The sequence below is a fragment of the Orcinus orca genome, chromosome 14, assembly GCF_937001465.1.
Source record: "Orcinus orca chromosome 14, mOrcOrc1.1, whole genome shotgun sequence".
Taxonomy (NCBI): Eukaryota; Metazoa; Chordata; class Mammalia; order Artiodactyla; family Delphinidae; genus Orcinus; species Orcinus orca.
The window spans coordinates 28800502-28825874 of record NC_064572.1 but is presented as its reverse complement, the minus strand read 5'-3'; the positions used below and the strand labels follow the sequence as shown (position 1 = coordinate 28825874).

At 51.9% G+C, this 25373-nt stretch overlaps 1 protein-coding gene across 8 annotated transcripts in view; it reads right to left on the bottom strand.

The window, feature by feature from the left end:
* Positions 1–25373, bottom strand: part of PALD1 (phosphatase domain containing paladin 1) — a 162773-nt gene that overhangs the window by 72129 nt on the left and 65271 nt on the right. For all 8 annotated transcript variants that reach the window (XM_033407553.2, XM_033407554.2, XM_049697284.1 and 5 more), the window contains 15 exons: positions 25041–25220; positions 23788–23952; positions 22798–22958; positions 22525–22600; positions 21752–21903; positions 21284–21383; positions 20963–21067; positions 18943–19038; positions 18376–18504; positions 17761–17877; positions 17525–17680; positions 17030–17212; positions 15777–15917; positions 15471–15542; positions 5547–5687 (listed from right to left, as the gene is read on the bottom strand). In XM_033407553.2, coding sequence (XP_033263444.1) covers positions 5547–5687; positions 15471–15542; positions 15777–15917; positions 17030–17212; positions 17525–17680; positions 17761–17877; positions 18376–18504; positions 18943–19038; positions 20963–21067; positions 21284–21383; positions 21752–21903; positions 22525–22600; positions 22798–22958; positions 23788–23952; positions 25041–25220 — 1974 coding nt within the window. The remainder of the gene's footprint in view (positions 1–5546; positions 5688–15470; positions 15543–15776; positions 15918–17029; positions 17213–17524; positions 17681–17760; positions 17878–18375; positions 18505–18942; positions 19039–20962; positions 21068–21283; positions 21384–21751; positions 21904–22524; positions 22601–22797; positions 22959–23787; positions 23953–25040; positions 25221–25373) is intronic.

Here is a 25373-nt window from a genome sequence, read left to right as displayed (position 1 = left end):
CTTTTCTAAAATGCCAACCATGTTAGATGGTAGTTGGGTTTTTTAAATTTTTGCTTCTTTACTTCCTTCCTTCCTTTAAAATGAACACATTTAACAAGGCTACATGTTGGCAACCCTTGAAAGATCCTTCCCTTTGTTAACACTGGTCTGTGAAACCTGGGCTAGGAATACGGTCTTTGGATTCTTTCTTTGTTCTCTAACAGCACCTCCAGGCTGGAAGGCGTCTATGATTAGACGACCTCTGAGATTAGTGTCCTTATAAGAAGAAATACCAGAGAGCCCCCTCCCTCCCTTCCCTTCTCTCCGTACACACAAAACACACACACACACACACACACACACACACACACACACAGAGGCCATGTGAGGACACAGTGAGAAGGTGGCTGTATATAAGCCACGATGAGAGCCCTCACTAGAAACTCAATCGGCCAGAACCTTGATCTTGGACTTGCCAGCCTCCAGAACTGTGAGAAAATAAATTTCTGTTGGTTAAGCCACGCAGTCTGTGGTGGTCTGGTATGCCAGCCCAAGCTGACTAACACACTTGTGATACCCTCTCTCCCTCCCTAGGTTTTTGTCTCCCCGTGACAGGGTAACACTGTATGAGGCCAATATTACCCTGATGCCAAACCAAACACATCATAAGAAAAGAACTCTACAGATCAATAGCTTTTATGAATTTGATGCAAAAATCCTCCACAAACCAAATGTAGCAACATGTAAAGAAGATCGTACACCAAGACCAAGTAGGATTTATCCCAGGGATGCAAGCTTGGTTTAATTTCCAAAAATCAATTCCAACAATATACTATACCAATAGAATAAAGGGCAAAAACCAGAGAATCATCTCAATGGATAGAGAAAAAGCATTTGACAATATTTAACATCTCTTCATTAAAAAACACAATAAACCAAGAATGGAAGAGAACTTCCTCAAAGGATATCTGTGACAAACCCACAGCTGATATCACACTTAATGGTGAGAGACTGAAAGCTTTCCTCTTAAGATCAGGAACAAGACAAAGATGTCTGCTCTTGCCACTTCTAGTCGACATTGTACAGGAAGATTTTGCCAGGGCAATCAGACAAGAAAATCAAATAAAAGACATGCATATTGGAAAGACAAAAATAAAATATCTCTACTTGCAGATGACATGACCTTGTATACAGAAAATTCTAAGGAATTCACTAAAAAAGTAAAAGTATTAGAACTAATAAACGAGTTCTACAAGGTTGCAAGATAGAAGACCCACATACAAATATCAGTTGTATTTCTATACAGTAGCAATGAACAAACTAAAAAAATAAAACTAAGAAATCAATTCCATTTATAATAGCATAAAAATAAGAAAATACTTAGGAATAAATTTAATAAGACAAGTACAAAACTTACACTCCAGAAACTACAAAACATCATGTAAGAAATTAAAGAAGACCAATATAAATGGAAACATACCTCATTTCTTCATGGATCAGAAGAGTGACTATTGTTAAGATGGCAATCCCTGGGACCTCCCTGGTGGCAGAGTGGTTAAGAACCCTCCTGCCAATGCAGGGGACATGGGTTCGAGCCCTGGTCCGGGAAGATCCCACATGCCACGGAGCAACTAAGCCCATGCGCCACAACTACTGAGCCTGAGCTCTAGAGCCCACAAGCCACAACTACTGAAGACCGCATGCCACAACTACTAAAGCCCGCGTGCCTAGAGCCTGTGCTCCGCAACAAGAGAAGCCACTGCAATAAGAAGCCCACACACCACAGCGAGGAGTGGCCCCCGCTTGCCGCAACTAGAGCAAGCACCTGTACAGCAACGAAGACCCAATGCAGCCAAAAATAAATTCATTAATTTTTTTTTAAAAAATGGCAATCCCCAAACTGATTCCCTGCCTCTTCATAGCTGACTCTGACAGCAAGAGTGCCCCGCACACTCTCCCCTCCCTCTTGGATCTGCTTGACCCCCACTCAGGGACCTTAGGGACCCCCATCCACTCCACTCTCTGCCAGGGCACCCAGACACGACCTCCTAGAAGGGCAGAAAGATGCACAGTCTCCAATGCAGGGAGTGAGGACTCCAGGCCCCATTTCACCCACAAAAGTTCTCAGTGACCAGCTAAGAAGCCACAGAATCATCTGGGCTACAGCTATAATGGATGGCTAAAATCAAAAAGGACAACCACCAGGGACTTCCCTGGTGGTCCAGTGGTTAGGACTCTGCACTTTCACTGCCGAGGGTGTGGGTTCAATCCCTGGTCAGGGACCTAAGATCCCACAAGCCACGCAGCCTGGTCAAAAAAATAAGTAAAAATTTTTAAAAAGGACAATCACCAGTGTTAGCGAGGATGTGGAGAAATTGGAATCTTCACACACTGCTGATGGGAATATAAAATGGCGCGGCCACTTTGGAAAACGGTCTGGCAGTTCCCCAAAAGATTAAACCTAAAGTTATAATATGACCCAGCAATTCCACTCCTGTGTATATTGAAAACACGTCCACACAAATACTTATACATGAATGCTCATAGCAGCTCTATATTCATAATAGCGAGAAAACGGAAACAACCCAATGTCCGTTAACTGATGAAGAGATAAGCAAAATGTGATCTATCCACACAACAGAACAGTATTCAGTCATAAAAAGGAGTGAAATACTGATACACGCTACAATATAGATAAACCTCAAAAATACTATGCTAAGTAAAAGAAGCCAGTCACAAAGGTCCAAATATCGTATAATGCCATTTATATGAAACGTCCAGAATAGGCGAATCCCCAGAGACAGGAAGTAGGTCGGCGGTTGCCCAGGGCTTGGGGAGGGGGAAATGGGGAGCGACTACTAGTGGGTACAAGAGGTTTCTTTTTGGGATGATGAAAATGTTCTAAAGTTGATGTGGTAACGATGGTTACACAACTCTGTGAATATACTAAAAACCATTGCCTTGCACACTTTAAATAAGTGACTTGTGTGGTGTGTGAGTTACATCTCAATAAAGCTGCTATAAAAGGAGCGAGCAAGAGGGCCAGACACTCCAGCGGCAGAACCCGCAGTGCGGGCCCCGCCCAGGGGCACCAGCATCATGTAGGAGCTTGCTAGACGCCCAGACCTACAGAATCAAAAGCCGGGGGGTGGGCCCAGCAATATGCGTTTTAACAAGTCCTCCAGGTGATCCTGAACCTCACTAAAGTTGGGGACCCCTGCTTAGAGTACGTGGTACTTAACCTTGACTGTACTTTGGAATCACCTAAGTTACTTTAAGGAAAACTCCATGCCCCGGCCCCCATAACAGACCAACTAAATCAGACTCTGCGGATGGAGCTCAGGCATGGGCCTGTTTTAAAGCTCCGAGGTGAATTGACTGCGCAGTCAGGGTGAGAAGAACTGGATTAGAGGGTGTCTCAGGCCCCCCTCCTCTTCAGCTCTTTTGAGAGTTTGACCCTAGCTCGCTGGTGCCACCTGGTGGCCACATTGGGGAATGACTTTACATCTTGCTTCTGCCCCGGACCCTTATCCCTCCATCACCAACACCAGGAAGCCCAGGAATGGGGCTCAGGGATTCCCCTCCTCCCACTGCAGAGGTTAGCACCATCCTAGCCTTTGGAACGGAGATGAGGGGGCTGGCCTGGCGGGGAGGGGACGAGAGTCCTCCGCTGGCTCTGCTTCCATTAAAACACCCCACACCCCGAAGGCAGCCAGAGCATCTACTGCTGAACATAGCCCCAACCACACCACCCTTCCCTCCCGCTGCCAGCAGAGTACAGCTAACTCACCCACCCAGCCTCATCTCTGACAACTTCCAACACAACTGTGTTCGCGGGCACCGAAGCACCTTCACTGCTTCTGAACTCGCTTCGCACCTTTCAGCCTCCTGGCCTTCGCCCAGGCGCTCCCTCCCGCCTGAAGTGCCTTCACCTGGCTCTCATTACCCCTGGATTGTTCAAGGCCAGCTCTGTGGGACCTCTCCTCTCTTCCCAAGGCTCACGTCCCCATGATGCTCCCTGCTGCACCCTTGGTGTGCCCCACAGTGAACATCCATGGCTGCAGAGCTCAGAGGAGGGGAGGGCCTATCACCTTTGGCAGGGGCGGTCCCTAAATTGCCTAAAGGCAGTGAAGGGCTAGCAGGGCCGGAAGGAAGGGGCCGTGGAGAAGGGGACTCTGACAGAGTGTGGTCAGTGTGGGGAGAGGGCCTATGGGTGCTCTGAAGCAGGGCTAGGCATCCTTTTTCAACTACTTGGGTCTCCAGCTACAGAGAGAAATGGAAGCGTCAGTTCTCCGCCCTCTCAGGGTGTCCTGAAAGGAGGAGCTCAGGCTCTCAGTTCACTGCTGCCACCTGGTGGCAGAATACGAGACCACCATGAGTGACACCCACAGGCAACTCCAAAGGGGATATACAATGGAGCTGCTGGCCCTGGGGAAAATGAGCCCATCTTCCAAAGCTCAGCAAAGTCCATTTTCTGAAACTCCTTAACCCCTTTCCCCACCCCAAATTCGGCGGCCCTTCCAAGTGACCTCTGACCTTGGGCACAGCCTGACCCCAGATGGCCTGTCTCTAGCCCAACACCCTTTTTCCCAACCATGGTCTGATCGATGACCCTAAGCAAAGGTTGGCCTGGATCCGCCATTCACATGTGCCAGATGCAGGCTGCGCGTGGGGCTGGCTTGGAGCTGCCTCTTCCCTGCAGGGGCCACAGGCAGAAGCTGACCTTGGGGACTGCTGCCCACAGCAGAGAGCACAAGGTCGGCACCCAGAGGGGTGCTCCCTCACTTCAGGCTCAGTCTCCTCGGCTCCCCCCACAGCTGTTCCCTCCCACTCCAGCACCCTCTTCTCCAGCAGCCAAGCAAGTTCACTGGGCCAGAGAAGAACAAGAACAGGTCAGCGTGCTCCACACAGAGGCCAGAGGCCACAGAGTCTGATGCCCAGAGCGGCCCGGCGGGTTACATGGCCACACCAGCTGGGCCCCATGTGACAGAGCACGGGGAACCACAGCCGACTGGAGGGCACATTTTTTCTAGATAGGCTAAAAATCTGAAGGTTTATATGAAATCTGGACTTCTTTAGAAAACTTTCGGTTTGTATTATTGAATGCCCGGTCCCTCAGGCAGCATCAGCTGTGAAAACACTGAACGGCTTCCCCGCCGGATATTAAACAGCCACTCTCCAGGACCCATCTACCAACCTGCCTCTTGCCCAGGGTCCCCAGGGCCCCCAGGGCCCAGAAACCAGAGAGTGAATGCCTGGCACCACAGGGATCTAGGACAGGGTGCTCGTCTGACCGGTCACATCCTTGACGGGTCCCAGAGCCGCAGCAGCTGCTAAATACCCTGAACCTCACCCCCGCACACACCCCACCGAGCGCTCTAGAGCGCAGCCGGGACGAGCCGGGGCTGGCCGTATTTCCATGTCAGGGATCACCTCCGCTTCCAGAAGGTAAAGAAGTGACCGAGAGCCCCTGCGGGTCCCGTGGGGCCCCCAGCCCTCACACCCACGGTGGCCGCCTCCTGGGCTGTGCACGTGGGGACGGCACCCGGGCCAGGGCTGAGGCTCACCTGGCGGTAGGTGCAGATGATGATCTCCCGCAGGTGGTAGTGCATGGGCGTCATGGTCTCACTGACCGTGTCCAGGGCCGCGTCCACCTCCTTTTTCACACGGTGCCCATCAGGCAGCAGCTGCACCACCTTCATCACCACCTGGGACCAGAGGAGGGGAATGAGCAGAGAGAAGACCAAGGTGGGGGGGGCCCTCTAGCCCCGGCAACAGGTTCACCCACACCAAGGGCCGCACTGGCCTCAAGGTCCAGGCCCTGACCACTCCTTGCTTCTCAGATGGGGGCGGGGAACAAGGGCATTCCTCCGTATCTCTGAGGCCAGAGCTCCAGAGGTGCTTATTTTTTAAGCAGCAGGAACCTTGCTTCAAACGAAGCCTTATCCAGGACTCTAACCCATAAAACAGATAGCTGTCATGTAACTGGGGCTGGCGGGCGAGGCGGGGATACAGGACAGGCCTAAGCGGGGGCCTCGCTGGCTCTCTCTCCACCCGGCAGCAGCCCTCAGACACCTCGGAAACACCCAGCTCTGGGGAACCCAGTGTGGACACCGCTCATCTGAAGTAAGCCCCCCTTTACTTGGGGAAACTGAGGCCCGTTAAGATCACTCCGCAGGCCAGGGCTTCTCCCCACAGTCACCCTCCCGACCACGCCCCTGCGGACCCCCCTCTGGATGTGCCTACCCTGCAACCCCTGCGCCAGCACCAACCCAAGCCTCCAGCACCTCCCACCCCCACTGCAGCAGGCCCTCCTTCTCCTCGCCGGTAGCCAGAGAGGCCATAGGAAAGTGTAAGTGTGAGCACGTCCTGTTTGTGTAATTCCTGGGCTTCAGTCTCTTCCTGGCTCCCTTGCACTCAACATAAAAACCGAAAGCTTCCCCACGTCTACAAGGTCCCCCAGTGCCTGACCCCACCTGCCTCCCAGCCTCCCTCATAACCCACCCCCCCCAGGGCTCCAACGCCTTCCTGGAGCCCCCTCAGTCACCCCAACAGCCCGCTCGGTCCTGTCACAGCCCCGAAGTCGACCTCCACCTACTCATCCATCCCACCCATCTGTGTCCCCACCTGTTCACATCTGCTCCCCACCAGACAAGAAGCTCCCTAATCCCCGAGAGCAATAGCTTTTCCACCTAGGAGGTGCCCCGCAGACGATGCTAAATGAACAAAAGACCAAAACCCCACCCAGCTCAGCTCTTCTCTCAATCTGACCCATCTCCACAACTGGGCCCTAGCGGGATCGTGGCAGGCAGGGTGCTCCCTCACCCCTGCGTTTCTCAGAAGGAACTGGCCCAGGGCCGGCACACCGGCAGGGGTGGAGCTACAGCCCAGTGGGAAAAGAGGAGCCATCACCTGGGAGGACCCTCGGCTAATCCGGCTCAGGCCACACCCGGATCCCAAGCTCTGGGTCGGACATCTCATTTGAGAGGAGTGTGGACCACAGGTAGGTCCCCAGGATGGCCCAGGGGCAGTTCCCCAGGCAGAGGGCTACAGCTTTTTCAAATGCAACAAACCAAACTCCTAGCCTCTCCCCCTAAATTGCTCCTCCCCTTGAATTCTTCATCTCCTTGGCTGTCACCAGCGCCAGCCAGAAACCTGAGGTCATCCTGGGTGTCTTCCCTCTTTGCCTCACAACCAATGGCCCCCAAGACCAGCCAATAGTGACTGGACTCCTGTTCACCAGGCGGCCCCCGCCTCACTCAGGCCCCAGGCTCTCCTCTCCACACCCTCCTCCACACACTGACCTCCAGAATGAGAATCTGATCAGGACCTCCCCTACTTCTCTGCTGGCCCCAAGGTTAAGGTCAAACACACAGTGTGGTCTTCCAGGGTCCTCACAGTCAGGGCCCCCACCTCAGCCCTGCCTCCTTCCATTCTGGCCAACTGCAGCCTTCCACAGGTCCTGCCCCTTCCAGACTCCCTCCTTTGCACATTTGATCCCCTCTGCACACTATCCCTCCCCCCAGCCCCAGGAGACTCACTCATCTTTCTAAAATGCACTCAAATGTCACCTCCTCCACGAAGCCCTCTTGGGCTCCCCCAGCTGCACCTTTGGCACTCAGAACCAATGTCTATTTCAGCACTCTTCACAGTCTATTGAATGTTCCCCACTGGACTGTGGGCTCCACAGGCCTGAATTAATTACAAAGGAAGCTGGTCTAGACATGAGCATGTCTTGGGGTGGCTAAGGATGGGGATACAGGGGCATCCTTGGGTCACATGATGTAACTTTAGAACACAGATTCAGAGGTCAACTACCTGGCTTGTGCCCTGACCCCATCACCTCTCTGACGTGGTTCTGGGGTGATGAGCATGGCTCCCAGCACCTCAGTTTCCTCATCTATCAACTGGGAGTAGTAAGGGCACCTAACCCTTGGGAGCTGTGAAGGGTGAAGAAGGGAGCACACACAAAGCTCCTGGCACAGGACTGGGTGTGAGTAGAGAGAGTTCTAACTATCACATCTGAGGGACCGACGTGTAGACTTGGAAATAAACCCTCGTGTATACGGTCAAATGATTTTTGCAAAACCATTCGATGGGGAAGGGACATTCTTTTCAACAAATGGTGCTGGGAAAACTGGATATCCACATGCAGAAGAATGAACTTGGACCCTTACCTTATACCATATACAAAAATTAATTCAGACAGAAAGATAGACAAGAACAAAAGGCAGAGGGCTGCGTACCAGATGAAGGAACAAGATAAAACCCCAGAAAAACAACTAAATGAAGTGGAGATAGGCAACCTTCCAGAAAAAGTATTCAGAATAATGATAGTGAAGATGACCCAGGACCTCGGAAAAAGAACGGAGGCAAGAAGATGCAAGAAATGTTTAACAAAGACCTAGAAGAATTAAAGAACAAACAAACAGAGATGAAAATACAATAACCGAAATGAAAAATACACTAGAAGGAATCAATAGCAGAATAACTGAGGCAGAAGAACGGACAAGTGACCTGGAAGACAGAATGGTGGAATTCACTGCCGTGGAACAGAATAAAGAAAAAAGAATCAAAAGAAATGAAGACAGCTTAAGAGACCTCTGGGACAACATTAAATGCAACAACATTCGCATTATAGGGGTCCCAGGAGGAGAAGAGAGAGAGAAAGGACCCGAGAAAATATCTAAAGAGATTATAGTCAAAAACGTGCCTAACATGGGAAAGGAAATAGCCACCCAAATCCACAAAGCGCAGAGAGTTCCAGGCAGGATAAATCCAAGGAGAAACACACCGAGACACACAGTAGTAATCAAACTGACAAAAATTAAAGACAAAGAAAAATTATTGAAAGCAGCAAGGGAACAACGACAAATAACATACAAGGGAACTCCCATAAGGTTAACAGCTGATTTCTCAGCAGAAACTCTACAAGCCAGAAGGGAGTGGCATGACACATTTAAAGTGATGAAAGGGAAGAACCTACAACCAAGATTGCTCTACCCGGCAAGGATCTCATTCAGATTCAATGGAGAAATCAAGAACTTTACAGATAAGCAAAAGCTAAGAGAATTCAGCACCACCAAACCAGCTCTACAACAAATGCTAAAGGAACTTCTCTAAGTGGGAAACACGGAGAAGAAAAGGACCTACAAAAACAAACCCAATGGGCTTCCCTGGTGGCACAGTGGTTGAGAGTCCGCCTGCCGATGCAGGGGACGCGGGTTTGTGCCCCGGTCTGGGAGGATACCACATGCCGCGGAGCGGCTGGGTCCGTGAGCCATGGCCGCTGAGCCTGCGCGTCCGGAGCCTGTGCCCCGCAACAGGAGAGGCCACAGAGGTGAGAGACCCACGTACCACAAAAAAAAAAAAAAAAAAAAAAACCAAAACAATTAAGAAAATGGTAATAGGAACATACATATCGATAATTACCTTAAACGTGAATGGATTAAATGTCCAACCAAAAGACACAGGCGCACTGAATGGATACAAAAACATGACCCATATATATGCTGTCTACAAGAGACCCACTTCAGACCTAGGGACACATACAGACTGAAAGTGAGAGGATGGAAAAAGATATTCCATGCAAATGGAAATCAAAAGAGAGCTGAAGTAGCAATACTCATATCAGATAAAAGACTTTAAAAAAAAGAACGTTACAAGAGGCAAGGAAGGACACTACATAATGATCAAGGGATCAATCCAAGAAGAAGATATAACAATTATAAATATATATGCACCCAACACAGGAGCACCTCAATACATAAGGCAACTGCTAACAGCTATAAAAGAGGAAATCGACAGTAACACAATAATAGTGGGGGACTTTAACAATGGACAGATTATCCAAACAGAAAATTAATAAGGAAACACAAGCTTTAAATGACACAACAGACCAGACAGATTTAATTGATATTTATAGGACATTCCAACCAAAAACCGATTACACTTTCTTCTCAAGTGTACACGGAACATTCTCCAAGATAGATCACATCTTGGGTCACAAATCAAGCCTCAGTAAATTTAAGAAAATTGAAATCATATCAAGCATCTTTTCTGACCACAACGCTATGAGATTAGAAATCAATTACAGGGAAAAAAACATAAAAAACACAAACACATGGAGGCTAAACAATATGTTACTAAATAGGATCACTGAAGAAATCAAACAGGAAATCAAAAAATACCTAGAGACAAATTACAACGAAAACATGATGATCCAAAACCTACGGGACCTATGGGATGCAGCAAAAGCAGTTCTAAGAGGGAAAAAGAAACAAGAAAAATCTCAAATAAACAATCTAACCTTACACCTAAAGGAACTAGAGAAAGAAGAACAAATAAAACTCAAAGTTAGTAGAAGGAAAGAAATCATAAAGATCAGAACAGAAATAAATGAAATAGAAACAAAGAAAACAATAGCAAAGATCAATAAAACTAAAAGCTGGTTCTTTGAGAAGATAAACAAAATTGATAAACTACTAGCCAGACTCATCAAGAAAAGGAGGGAGAGGACTCAAATCAATAAAATTAGAAATGAAATAGGAGAAGTTAAAACAGACACCAGAGAAATACAAAGCATCCTAAGAGACTACTACAAGCGACTCTATGCCAACAAAATGGACAACCTGGAAGAAATGGACACATTCTTAGAAAAGCACAACGTTCTGAGACTGAGCCAGGAAGAGACAGAAAATATGAACAGGCCAATCACAAACACTGAAATTGAAACTGTGATTAAAAATCTTCCCAACAAACAAAAGCCCAGGACCAGATAGCTTCACAGGCGAATTCTGTCAAACATTTAGAGAAGCGCTAACACCCATCCTTCTCAAACTCTTTCAAAAATTGCAGAGGAAGGAACACTCCCAAACTCATTATATGAGGCCACCATCACCCTGATACCAAAACCAGACAAAGATAATACAAAAAAATTACAGATCAATATCACTGATGAATATAGACGCAAAAATCCTCAACAAAATACCAGCAAACAAAATCCAACAACACATTAAAAGGATCATACACCATGATCAAGTGGGATTTATCCCAGGGATGCAAGGACTCTTCAATATATGCAAATCAATCAATGTGATATACCATATTAACAAACTGAAGAATAAAAACCATATGATCATCTCAGTAGATGCAGAAAAAGCTTTTGACCAAATTCAACACTCATTTACGATAAAAGCTCTCCAGAAAGTGGGCATAGAGGGAACCTACCTCAACATAATAAAGGCCATATATGACAAACCCACAGCAAATATCATTCTCAATGATGAAAACCTGAAAGCATCTCCTCTAAGATCAGGAACAAGACAAGGATGTCCATTCTCGCCGCTATTACTCAACATAGTTTTAGAAATCCTAGCCATGGCAATCAGAGAAGAAAAAGAAATAAAAGGAATACAAGTGGAAAAGAAGAAGTAAAACTGTCACTGTTTGCAGATGACATGATACTATACATAGAGAATCTTAAAGATGCCACCAGAAAACTACTAGACCCAATAAATGAATTTGGTAAGGTTGCAGGATACAAAATTAACGCACAGAAATCTCGTGCATTCCTGTACACTAATGATGAAAAATCTGAAAGAGAAAGTAAGGAAACACTCTCATATACCATTGCAGCAAAAGGAAAAGAATACCTAGGAGTAAACCTACCTAAGGAGACAAAAGACCTGTATGCAGAAAACTATAAGACACTGATGAAAGAAATTAAAGATGATACAAATAGAGGGAGAGATATACCATGTTTTGGGATTGGAAGAGTCAATATTGTGAAAATGACTATACTACCCAAAGCAATCTATAGATTCAATGCAATCCCTGTCAAATTACCAATGGCATTTTTTTACAGAACTAGAACAAAAAATCTTAAAATCTGTATGGAGACACAAAAGACCCCAAATAGCCAAAGCAGTCTTGAGGGAAAAAAACAGAGCTGGAGGAATCAGACTCCCTGACTTCAGACTATACTACAAAGCTACACTAATCAAGACAATAATGGTATGGCACAAAAACAGAACTACAGATCAATGCAACGGGATAGAAAGCCCAGAGATAAATCCATGCACCTATGGTCAACTAATCTATGACAAAGGAGGCAAGGACATACAATGGAGAAAAGACAGTCTCTTCAATAACTGGTGCTGGGAAAACTGGACAGCTACATGTAAAAGAATGAAATTAGAACACTCCCTAATACCATACACAAAAATAAACTCAAAATGGACCTAAATGTTAAGACTGGACACTATAAAAGTCTTAGAGGAAAACATAGTAAGAACACTCTGTGACATAAATCACAGCAAGATCTTTTTTGATCCACCTCCTAGAGTAATGGAAATAAAAACAAAAATAAACGAATGGGACCTAATGAAACTTAAAAGCTTTTGCAAAGCAACAGAAACTGCAAACAAGATGAAAAGACAACCCTCAGAATGGGAGAAAATATTTGCAAACGAATCAACAGACAAAGGATTAATCTCCAAAATATATAAACAGCTCACGCAGCTCAATATTAAGAAAACAAACAACCCAATCCAAAAATGGGCAGAAGACCTAAATAGACATTTCTCCAAAGAAGACATACAGGTGGCCAAGAAGCACATGAAAAGCTGCTCAACATCACTAATTATTAGAGAAATGCAAATCAAAACTACAATGAGGTATCACCTCACACCAGTTAGAATGGGCAACATCAGAAAATCTACAAACAACAAATGCTGGAGAGGGTGTGGACAAAAGGGAACCCTCTTGCACTGTTGGTGGGAATGTAAATTGATACCACCACTATAGAGAACAGTATGGAGGTTCCTTAAAAAATTAAAAATAGAATTAACATATGACCTAGCAATCCCACTACTGGGCATATACCCAGAGAAAACCATAATTCAAAAAGACACATGGGGGCTTCCCTGGTGGCGCAGTGGTTGAGAGTCCGCCTGCTGTTGCAGGGGACACGGGTTCGTGCCCCGGTCCAGGAAGATCCCACATGCCGCGGAGCGGCTGGGCCCATGAGCCATGGCCACTGAGCCTGCGCGTCCAGAGCCTGTGCTCTACAACAGGAGAGGCCACAACAGTGAGAGGCCCGCGTACTGCAAATAAAAAAAAAAAAAGAAAAAGACACATGCACCCCAATGTTCACTGCAGCACTATTTACAATAGCCAGGTCATGGAAGCAACCTAAATGCCCACCGACAGACAAATGGATAAAGAAGATGTGGTACATATATTCAATGGAATATTACTCAGCCATAAAAAGGACCGAAATTGGGTCATTTTAGAGACGTGGATGGATCTAGAGACTGTCATACAGAGTGAAGTAAGTCAGAAAGAGAAAAACAAATATTGTAATATTAACACATATATGTGGAACCTAGAAAAATGGCACAGATGAACTGGTTTGCAGGGCAGACATAGAGACACAGATGGAGAGAACAAACGTATGGACACCAAGGGGGGAAAGTGGTGGTGGTGGGGTGGTGGTGTGATGAATTGGGAGATTGGGATTGACATATATACACTAATATGTATAAAATGGATAACTAATAACAACCTGCTATATAAAAAAATTAAACTAAAAAAATAAAATTAATTCAAAATGGATCAAAGACCTCAATGTAAGAGCTAAAACCATAAAATTCTTAGAAGAAAAGCTTCATAACGTTGCATTTAGCAATGACTTCTTGGATATGACACCAAAAGCACAGGAAACAAGAAAAAACAAATTGATTTTCATCAAAATTAAAAATTTTTGCATGAAAGGACACTATCAGTAGAGTAAAAAGGCAACCCACCGAACTATCACGTATCTAACAAGGGATTGATATCCAGAATATATAAAGAGTTCCTACAACTCAACAATAACGAAACAACCCAAATCAAAAATGGGCAAAGAATTCACATAGGAATTTCTCCAAGAAAGATACAAAATGGCCATAAAACAAATGAAACAATGTTCAACATCACTAGTTGGTGGGGAAATTCTAATCAACACCACAGTGAGATGTCACTTCATACCTACTAGGAAGGCTATTATCAAAAAACAAAACAAAACAAAACAAAACAGAAAACAACAAGTGTTGGCAAGAATGTGGAGGAATTGGAACCCTTGTGCTTTGCTGGCAGGAATGTATATGGTGCAGCTGCTGTGGAAAACAATATGGCAGTTCCTCAAAATTTAAACAGTGAATTACCAGTTGATCCAGTGATTCCACTTCTGGAATTGAAAGCAAAGACTCAAACAGATATGTGTACACCCATGTTCACAGCAGCGTGATTCACAGTAGCCCAAAGGTGAAGACAACGTAAGTGCCCACGGACAGATGAATGGATAAACAAAATGTGGTCGATACTTACAATGGAATGCTACTCAGCCTTTTAAAAATGCAAATTGTGACACATGCTACACCACGGATGAAACTGGATGCTATTATGCTAAGTGCAATAAGCCAGTCACAAAAGGACAAATACTGTATGATTCTCCTCACATGAGGTAGGTAAAATAGTCAAATTCATAGAGATAGAAAGTGGAATGGTGGCTGCCAGGGGCTGGGGGAGGGGAGATGGGCAGTTAGTGTTTAATGGATAGGGTCAATTTGGCCTAAGGAAAAAGTTCTGGAGATGGTGGTGATGGTTGCACAATAATGGGAATGTACTTAATGCCACAGAGCTGTACACTGAAAAATGGTTAATTTTGTGTTATGTACGTTTTAGCACAATAAGAAATTAAAAAGAAAAGAATCAGTGAATCAGCCAGAAGAAGGAAGAGAGAAGTGGTCCAGGGCAAGGGAAAAGCACATGCAAAGGCCCAGAAGCTGAAAGCGCTTGGTGAGTTTGAGGAGCTGCATGGAGGCCAGGGTGTCAGGACAGTAGGGAGGGCAGGGAAGGGGCACTGGCCAGGCCGGCCAGGTAAGCAGGAGCCGACCACAACACCGACACCGGGCAGCCACGTGCCAACTCTGAGCTCCACTTGCCCCATGTGTAAGACGGGGACACTGCCACCTACTTACAGGGTGTCAGGGAACATGACATGAGGCACATGAGGTGCAATACATGGATGGCTAAATGTGAGACGTTAGCACTGTCCATCCAGTGCCCTGAATTGAAATGGGGGTGGGGCGGGGTGGTCCGGGGCCCGGCACCAGGGTCACCAACCGCAGCTGGGTCCCAGGTGCCCGTGAGGTGGTCGTCAGTGTTACCCAGACAAGATGGTGGCCAGGAGCCCAGCAGCAGGGCCAGGAGGAGTGGGGGGGATCCGCCCCCTCTTCTCCAAACACCATCTGCCGGGGCCCAGAGCCAAGCTACCCTGTGCCCTGTTTGCTCATCTGTGAAATGGGGACAGGAAAGGACTGATACGATGAGGTAGAATAAGGTAATGGCCTTAGGAGGAGCTTTGAAGATCTCCCCCCAACCTGCCAGCAAGACTCACCCCTCCCCTCCCCCAGGTGTCCCCTGGGGACCCCACGGGGCGTGCTCACCTCAAACTCGCCCTTGGTGAACTTGGCATCGGGCACGCTCACGAGCTCCTCCTCGCCCACCTCAGGGAAGCCCTAAGGGAGGACAGCTGCTGGGACCGGAAGCATGGCTACCAGACCGCACCCTCCCCCAGCTCTGCCCACAGCTGGAGCCCGTGCCGGGGGTCTGCCAGCCCACGCGCCGTCTGCCCAGGGCTGATGAGAGGGGGCTCTGGGACCACACCTTCCTGCCACAGCCAGGGTCCCCAGGGACCAAATGCCCACCCTGCCTGGGCAGAGCCCTGTCCTCACACAGGAGGCCACACATACTCGGATGTGCCAGAAGGCAAGCACGGCCACCACCATGGCGGTCGTGGTCCGGCCCTGGCCGCTGAGGCAGCTGAACACGAAGCCGGAACCCGGGTCCTTGGCGAGGGCAGCCTGCAGGGTCCCCAGCAGCCGGTCGAAATCCTGCACAGGGAGACCGAGGTCTGAGTCAGTGGGTACTCCCAGCTGCACAGACTCCCAAGATGGCCCATCCCTCCAAATGGCAACCCTGGCAGCTGTCCTGGGAGTGTCTGCCCGGAGCCTGGCTGTGTCAGGCTCACAACCTTGTATGCACATACACTCAGCTCACTGCAGTACACACAAGATCACGTGCACGTAAACAGCCACACTCCCATATAACCAGGCACTGGACGTATGAGCAGACACGGGCACACACCTGAGGTTCCTGGTGCCCACCATCTGCCAGGTAGAACAAGCACATTCCTATGTGCTGCGCCCCCAGGCTGCACGTGGACCCCCACCACCCCCCCCGCCCTACTGCCCACCTGAGGTGGACCCAACCCAGATCCCAGTTTGAGGGCAGTCCCAACCTCAGCCAATCACTGCAGCGTGAGACCACCAGAGGGCAACAAACTACAGGCAGCCAGACCCACAGAGCAAAGTGAGGGGGCCATACAAGCCCCGTCACCACCCGTCTCACAGACAGACAGACACAGGCACATCACCCAAAGAATTGACACATCACACAGGCACACAGCGACCCCCACACAATACAGGCCAGGCACACACACCACACAAACCTTAAAGACCCACAGACCGTACAGACATTCACAGGCATAAACCTACAGATACCACATGCACACAGAACTCCCTCAGTCACACACAGCATTCCCCAGCACCCTCCTCCACAAACCCCCTACACACACACCACACAGCTCCCCACCAGACACGCTCTCCACGCGTCCCCCAGTAAAGACAAGTGGCACAGCACAGCCTCCACAGACACAGACACACCACACACACTCTCCACAACCACACCCACTCTGAACACACACAGACATGCTCACCCATACCTACAACACATAATACACACACAAACAGGCACGCGCGCACACGCAAACACGAAGCTTGGCAGGCGTGTGAATAAACCACCTAGGCCGACCTGAAACCCTGCAGAACAAGCTCTTAGTCCCTCTGGGGAGCTGTGCCCACAGCCAAGGCCCAGGCCCGAGGGAGGCGGGGGGGGGGGGGCGTCCTCTCCCTCCCCAGAGGCCTCAGCCACGCAGCCCCCTCACCTCCTCGCGGGGGGCACAGAAGTCTGGCATGGGGACGCGGTGGTAGGTAAGGCCGGGGCAGGCCCCGCGGTGCTGGCTGAAGACCTCCTGCGTCGTGAGGCATGTCTGGAACCTGCGGGTCCGTGGGCCCTGGGTGCCTGCGGGAGGCATGCTCAGGTGGGCCTTCAGCTGGGTCTCCAGGTTCTAGGGGAGGGTGGGACGGAGGGCTCAGGCCACGCGGCAGCCCCCAGGCCAGCCGTGAAAGACCAGCACCTCTGCGGCCAGGATAGTCCTGGCTTCCGGGCCCATCCCTCCCCCTTCTCAAGCCTCAAGGTTTATAACCAGACCCGGGGCTGCAAGGGAGTCCTGAGTCAGCCACTCCCTGAGACCGCTCCTCTCGGGGCCTCAGTTTCTTCATCTGTACAAAAGGAGCACAGAAGCTTCTGAAGACCCTTTCAGGCCAAGTCCCCAGAAGGCCTCCAAGGCAGGGGTGCGTACAAGGCAGGAGGGCCTCACCTCCACCTGGCTAGGGGCCGTGGGGGGCCCAGGCCACCGCAGGCTGTGGGTGCGCCCGTCACACTCCAGCACAGCCTCCTCTCTCAGGTTGACCCACACGACCTGCTGCAGCTTCCTCTTAGTGTCGGTCAAGTAGGCCAAGATACTCCCCAGGGCCTGGGGGGACAGATGGCCGTCAGTGAAAGAGCTCAAACCCCCTTCTCCTCACCCCACAAGTGGGCCCCCTGGCTGGTCACCTTGGCACTGGGCTGGGCCGTGCCATAGATGGGCAAACGGGGCACCCGCCGAAAGTTGGCCACGTCCATCTCTCTGACGGTGCTGAGTGCATCCGGGGAGACGAGGTCATCTGCCCCCTGTTGGGAGAGAAGCAAGCCTGGGACCCTCAGCGGCCGACTGAGGTTCAGAACCTGGCCCCAGGTGGGCATGGGGAGCGGGGGGTGAGACCAGCACTTGACAGTTTAGAAAGCACTTTTGCACACTTGGAGCCTCAGAACCACCCTGGCAAGGGCAAGTGCAATGGTGCCCACTCTCCAGATTAGGAAGCTGAGGCTCAAAGATGAGAGGCTGGTGGCAAAGATACCAGAACCAGGCCTCCTGACTCCCAGCCCAGAGCGCTTGGCGTTGAGAATGAGGAGTGGGTACTAGAACGTAGCCAGAGCTGCAAATGCTTCTTAGGGCCTGAGAATGGCCCCATTTTGTTCACAGGAGGATCCCATCACCGCACGGGCCATCCACCCTTTGCTTCCTGTGAGGGCAATGCTTAGCCCAACCCCACAGGAACCAAGGCTGTAATCAACCCCGGGGCCAGCCCACACCCACGCCCACTTCCCCAGCCAGTCAGGCACACTCACCAGGGAGCCGGTGGTGATGAGGTCCCCAGGGGCCACAGACCCCGCTGAGCTTAGTGTCACAGGCAGGCGGTACAGTTCGGGACGGGCACACAGCCAGCGGCTGAAACTGAGGGCAAAAGCCAACGGGTACTGCAGCCCGAGGCAGGGAGAGACGGGAGTTCAGGGTCACATGGCCATCCCAAACTCTCCCTGCCTGCCCTCTGGTCGGGGGAGCCCAAGAGATACCCATCACGGCCCAGGGCAGGGATGAGGGGCTGGGGAGAGAGGACCAGGATATCCGAAGCGAGATCCCTCCAGGCCCTGATGCCCTGGCTAAGGGTACAGAGATGGGCCCAGAGGAAAGAGACGTGGGGCCTCCCTTTGCCTGACCTGCTCGGGGACCATCCCTCTATCTGGGTCTCTCCTTGCCTCCCCCAAACCCGCCTTCCTCTGGAACCAACACACATGTCCCCACTCCCCTCCCCGGCTCCACAGGGGTCCCCATCAACCCCATGCCAGTCACTGGGTGGGGAGTCTGGAGGGGCCCCAGGAGAAAGGGGGACGGGTCCGCTCATCCCCCTACCCCACCTGCTCATGGAGATAGTAGTTAAACAGGACCAGGTAGAAGTATCGCTCCAGGCTCCGCAGCGCCCTCTGCCGGACACCGCGCTGGCTGCCGCTTTCCTGAGAGGAAGGGACCAGGAAGGAGGGCGGGCAGTAAAGATGGGGCTGCTGAGCCACCCATCCCCATCCCCAGAAGGCAGGAGTTAAGCCTCAGAAATTCCCATTAGACAATCTACCCCCACCCTTCATAACCCTGTTTCGCCAGGCTGGAAGTTCTTCCAACCCTATCCCATTTGCTGTGGTTTATCCATGGTGCAGGAAGAGCTACTGGTGATCCCAGGAGGCACTCCAGCTCTCGGTGAGGCTCTGTGCCCAGAGACAGGCTGGGCCTCGCCGCTTTGCTCCAATGCCACCCACCATGCAGGGTCGCCCACAATCCGTGTTGAAGCAGCAAGTGTATAAACACCCTTCCCTGAACCAGAGGCCCTCGCTTAAGAGCTGCGACCCTCCCCACCCCAGCGTCCTCTGGGCAGGGGGCTGTCACAGAAAATTCCAAGGGTCCCTCTCTTCACCTTCGGATCTCAGGCTTCTCCTGCTGAGTCAGCACCACCTTCTGGAGGGCAAGTGAGATTCGTACAGGCCCGAAAAAAAGGTCATGCCCTTGGATGAAATTTAACCCCATCTTTGGGAATCCAGGCCAGAGGTCAGCAAACTTTTATTTCTATAAAAGGCCAGACAGTAAATTTTCTAGGCTTGTGGGCTACACGATCTGCCTTGCAACAGCTGGACTCTGCCACGGCAGCATAAGAGAGCCAGAGACGGTACATAAATGGATGGGCAAGACCTCGTTCCAACAAAACTTATTTATCAAAACAGGTGGTGGGTTGGATTTGGCCCGTGGGCCATCGTCTGTCAACCCCTAATCTAGACCTTATAAGGGGAAAAATCCTAAATACACAAAAGCCTCACCTTCATGAAGTAGTTCAATGCGAAGTACTTACTTTGACCCCACTGCGCAACTAGAGGGGGCCTGAGGATCACAGCAGGTGACGGCCAGGAGGAACACCTGCTCTGCCAGGCGCCCTTCTGAGGCCTTATGACCTGAGCTCACCTAATCCTCACAACAGCCCTATGGGGTAGTTACTGTGAGTGGCCTCATTTTACGAGTGGGGAAACTGAGGCACAGAGCAGTGAAGCAGGTTGCCCAGGTCCACACGCCTCTAGGTGGCAGAGCCAGGAACAGAAAGAACTCAGGCAATCGGGCCAGAGCTCTGCTCCTGACCTATCGGGCCAATGATGGCTGAGCCTCGCAATGGCTTTGGTTCCACAGCCAGTAAACCTCAACAACGATAAGCAGGTATGACATGGAAGAGACAGGGTTACATGAAATAAGCAGGACATAGACGTGCCCTAGGCAACCTACAAAAGAACATCAGAGATATGAAAACTGAAGGAAGGCAGCCAAAATGCTCACGGCAGCTGGGCTTGGATGACAGGCAGTTTTATTCCTTCTCTAATTTCTCAATTTTCTATGATATAATATTGCTTTTAAAACACCTTTTTAAGTGTTAAAGAAGAAAAAGACTCTGCGGGCTTTAGATTCTTTCCATGCGCTGTGTGCGAACAAGCCAACCTCCTCTCCCCAGAGCACAGGGACAGGCCCGCTGAGACAGCCCAGAGCCCGTCACTATTGCAGAATCAGCGGCTGGACCAAACCTTGGCCTTCCCAAAGAACAGCGAGGGTTTTTATTTGCAGGGGGAGCCAGGAGCAGCCTGGGAAGTATCTGGAGCCAGAGGCCCCCAGCACCTTGCCAGCAGCCCCTTCCTCCATCCTGTTTATTCTGCAGCAAGGGATCCTGGTCAGGGAAAGTAAACTTCCTCTCTTCCTGCAGGCCCAGCTCCCCATCTCCCCTTCCTCTGAAAACTGCTCTGCTCATGGGAGAAGCAGCAATTAGGAAAAGCCAGTCTGAAGGGGGCCAGTCAACAGGCCCAACCAAACAAGGCTGCCGGGCTCAGGCAAAAGCAGCGGCTCTCAGTGCCTCACCTGAGCCGGGGTCTCCGGCGGGCTGCCTTCCAGCTCCCTCCGGTGTTCCAAGACTACTTCCTTCAGGTCGTGCAACTCTGCACAGGCGGTGATGGCTCTGTCCACCTGGTGCCAGAGACCAGGGCAGGGAAGAGGGGACGGCAGCAGGGACGGAGCAGGGCCATGGAAAGATAGCAGGAGGTAGAAGAGAAGAGAGGGGGAAAGAGAATGACTGGCCGGGAAGGGAAGGAGCGGGCAGGGGAGGAAGAGGCCCCCCAGTGAGGGGAGCGAGTGCCCCTCCACGGCCCCGCCCCCAGCTCCTTGCCCAGCCCCCTCGCTCACCTCCTCCACCATCCTCCTCCCCTGGGGCACCACGTGGAGAAAGCTCTGGACCACCTGGAGCTGCTCCATGGGCAGTGGCTTGGTCTTCGTAGGGGCAGCCCTGACAGGGAGGGGCAGTACCCTCATCAGCGCTCCCACAGGCCTGGAGGACACCCCGCTGTCGACACCCTCCCATTCACCTGGCCGATGAGAGGCACCGGACTACATGCTCCAAGTTTTCCTTCCAAATCAGTTGGGGAGACAAGAGGCGTTTGTTCCACTGGGGAAACTGGGGCCCAGAAAGGCCAAGGGACTTTCTCCAGGTCAGCCAGTGAAGTCTGCAGCAAACTGGGAAGTGAACCCCAGCTGCCCAACTTCCAGCTGTAGCTCTGGGCTTCTGACGTGTCCCCGGCAACGTGGGGCAGCCCTGCCCTCCCCTCTCCTTATCCCCATAGTCCCCTGGGGCACTGGGTCCCACCAGCCACTCACTCCGGCCTCGAGGCAGTCCCACTGTGGTGAAGCAGGATGAGGGTGCCCAGAACCATGCCCAGGTTGGTCCTGCCCACGCCCGTCTGGCAGCTGAAGAGGAGAGCAGGGGGAGGCCCGTGGGCCTCTCGGAGCAGCAGCAGGCTGGGGGTCTCCTGGGGAAGGGCCACGAAGAGCAGGTAACAGCGTGACCAGAAAGCCCGCGGCTGAGGACCAAATTGGGGCTGGGGGATCGTGACATGGGCCGCCCAGCCCCACGGCCCGATCTGCTCCACCTGCCCCAGGAGCACAGGCCCTGCCTCCTTCCCAGGGCCCTGGAGCTGAGAACTACTCAGAGGGGACAGGGCCACAGTTACTCTGCTGTGAGAGGCAAATTAAATAAGGTGACCTCCCAAGGGGGTTGGGACAGAAACACCAGTACTCAGGAGATATCAGCTGAAGCCTGGAAGGTAAGAATTTTTAGTTCCAATATAGAAATGAGGAACTTGAGGCCTAGAAGTTAGGAGATCTGTCCAGGATCACACAGCAAGTTAGCAGCCAAGCCACAGCCAGAGTCCAGTCCTCCAGACGGTCAGTGCTGGGCTCTGTCATTAGAGAATGTACAAATACACACCCACACCAGACACACACACAGCCCACACACTCACGCCCTCAGCCTTCCTCCAGAAGCCACACCCACCAGGGCATCTCCATGGAGATGGGGCCTTGACACAGACCCACTCTCCAAGCACCTGCCCACCCTCCATGCTCCCAGCACCCCTCTTGCCCCCACTTACCCGGAGGACACTGATAAAGGCATCAAACTGGGCTTCCAGGGGGGCTCCTTGCTCTGGCAGGGGCAGACGGTGGTACCTGCCGGGTGAGGGGGAGCGGCCCATCAGGCAGGCCACACACGCCAGACATCCCCTCACCCCCATATTCCCATGGGAGACACAGGCGTGGGGAACTCAGCCCAACCTGCAGATGGTGAGACTGAGGCCGCAGCTGGAGAGCAGGCCCAGAGAGCACCCACACCCGGCACACTGGGGGCCTGTGCAGGCCCTCGGTACCTGTAGGTGGGCCGCAGGAAGAGGGGCCGCTTGTACACCTCCTGGGTCACGAGCACATCGTCCTCGCCCTTGACGGCCACGGCGTGGGGCTCCCCCCGCAGGTCTTCGGTGTTGTGGTACACGTAGTACTTGTTCTCGCTCAGCTGGGCAAAGTCGTGGATCTAGAGGAGGTAGGGGGTCAGAGGGCCATGATGGACTTTCCTGGCTGAGCTCTGGAGTGCCTAGGCCACACCGAGGCCATGGACAGGCTGCTTTCCCTCCAGGGAGAACTACACACCAGAGGTCCTCTCTGTGCCCTGGGAGCCCTGACGGGACCAGGGTGGCCGCTGGCCCGAGGGCAGCCACCCATACCTGAGTTGACATGGCCCACACTGGGGCCAGGCTGGAAGGGCTTGGCCCGGTGGGCAGCAGGAATTGGCTAAACCGCCAGACTGAAGGACAGGAGGAAGGTCGGTCAGCTGGGAGCTAGAGGGGAGAAAGCCTGAGCTGCGGCCTCCGTTCTGCCCGGGATGTCCCAGGGGAGGTAGGGGACGCCATGACCCCCACACACTCTTTACACACCTCTGGGTGCATCACAGCCTCAGAGACCCTGACAAACCTCCCAGCTGTGAAGGAGGAGGACAGAGGAACCTCAGAAACAGAGGCCCATGGAGAGAAGTGACCCAGCCCAGGCCTCACAGCTCACAGGAGGCTGAACTTGTCCTGGGGCTTTCAGTCTAGAGCTCTTTCCCCTCCACCAGACCCTTTTCTAAATAACGGTGCTGAGTTTGGAGGAGAAAAGCAGGGTGGGAGAGGGGCAGAGGCAAGCAGAGCCGAGAAGAGAAGTCCTTCCCCAGGCTGCCCGGGGCCAGCGTTGCAGCAGCCATTCACCCAAGCAGGGCAGAAAAGTGAGCGAGTGTGTGCCAGTGAGAGCAAAGTGTGGCTGGGCTCAACCCAGCTGCCCAAGGCCTACCAGGGGGGCGGCCTCCCACCCACCCCGCTGGCCCTCACCTCCTTCCGGATGGCCAGCTCCAAGCGCTCCACCTGGACCCCGGGTCCGAGGCCCTGGAGGTTCTCGTGAAGACTCTGCTTGTCTCGAGGTGTGTAGGGCACAAAGTCCTCATCAGCACGCAGAAACAGCACGGGCTCCTCCCGCACACAGAAGATGACGCACTCCTGCCGGGAACCCAAGAAGGAGGGAAGCGTCACCGCTCCCCCACCTCGGGGCCTCCGAGCTAGCTGCTCCCCCTCATCCCGGGCCCAGCACCCCACTCTGCCCCTGCAACCTGAATCCTACCCCAGAAGCAAAGCTCAGTCCCAAGGCCACCGGCTCCTGACCTCCCTCCTCTCAGGGCCAAGAGCCCTTGATCTGAATCTCGTGGTGTTAACGCCTGCCCTGGATTAACGTTATCAGGGAATACATCTTTCTCCCTTTGTGGACTACAGGCTCCTTGCGGGCAGAATCATGTCCTTGTCATTTTCGTGTCCCCACAATTCCTAGCGCAGAGCCCTAGGTAAATCAAGCGCTTGATAAACATCAGCTGAAGAAGCGAATGCCCACCACCACCATGTCATCACTCATTCACTGAGCACCGTACAGACAGAGGGAGATGTGTGGGCAGGCCCCGCCCTGCAGAACTTGCTGGGAAGGTGGGATCCGTGCTCAGCTAACACCCGCTCCCCACTCTGGTTCACTAAGGACTCTCCATCTTAACCCAGGTCAAATCACACTCGGCTGCCCGCCGTAAGCCTGCAATCACAGTGGACACTCATCCTCTGTCCTGGAGACACTCAAAACCCCACCTCCACATCAGGCAGGAGAGAGGAGGCAGGTAAAGCAGGCGCGTGGAGTCCAGGGGTCTAGGTTTGTGTCGTGGGACACCACTCAGGGGCTGTGTCACTTATCCTCTCTGGGCCTCAGTTTCCTCCTCTGTAAAATGGGAGAATAACTGCCTCATAGGATTGACATGAGGACGTAAGTGTTAGCTGTGATCATCATCCTGTGGGGTGTATAAGGGGCTTCTGACCTTGGGGCTCCCATGTCCACACAGGACAGTGCAATAAACATTCACCCAGCATTTCCCAGTCACGCTGACCACAGTGACCATAATGGCACTGAAGGCCTGGCAGGGCCTGGTCCTGGTCACCAGTCACCCTCCCTATGATACGGCCAGGCCCCTCCAGAGCCTCTGAAGTTGCCCCTCCTGGAACCCCTTTCCCCAGATTTGGGGGCTAGCCCCTGCATGGGAAATGGCCATGCTTACCCTGTGTCCGTCCTTCTGGAGTTTCTGAAGCACCCGCCTGAATCCTGAGAGGCTGGGCTGCCCCATGCCGAACACAGTAAGCCCGCCCCGCGCCTGCCGGAAGTTGGGGGCCCCACAGCTCTGCAAAGTGCCCAGCACGTCCATCTTCTCTGCAACATCCCGCACCAGGAAGTAGCGGCCCTGGCAGGGGGAGAGCCACAGGGGGTCACTCAGATGACTCAGGGATGTCTTCTACAAACAGGGCTCTGTCCCAGGCCCCAGGGGATAGGGAGCAGGGAGAGGGGGTGGGGGACATGGTCCTCGAGTTGTCTGCTGACTCGTGGAAAAAGTAGA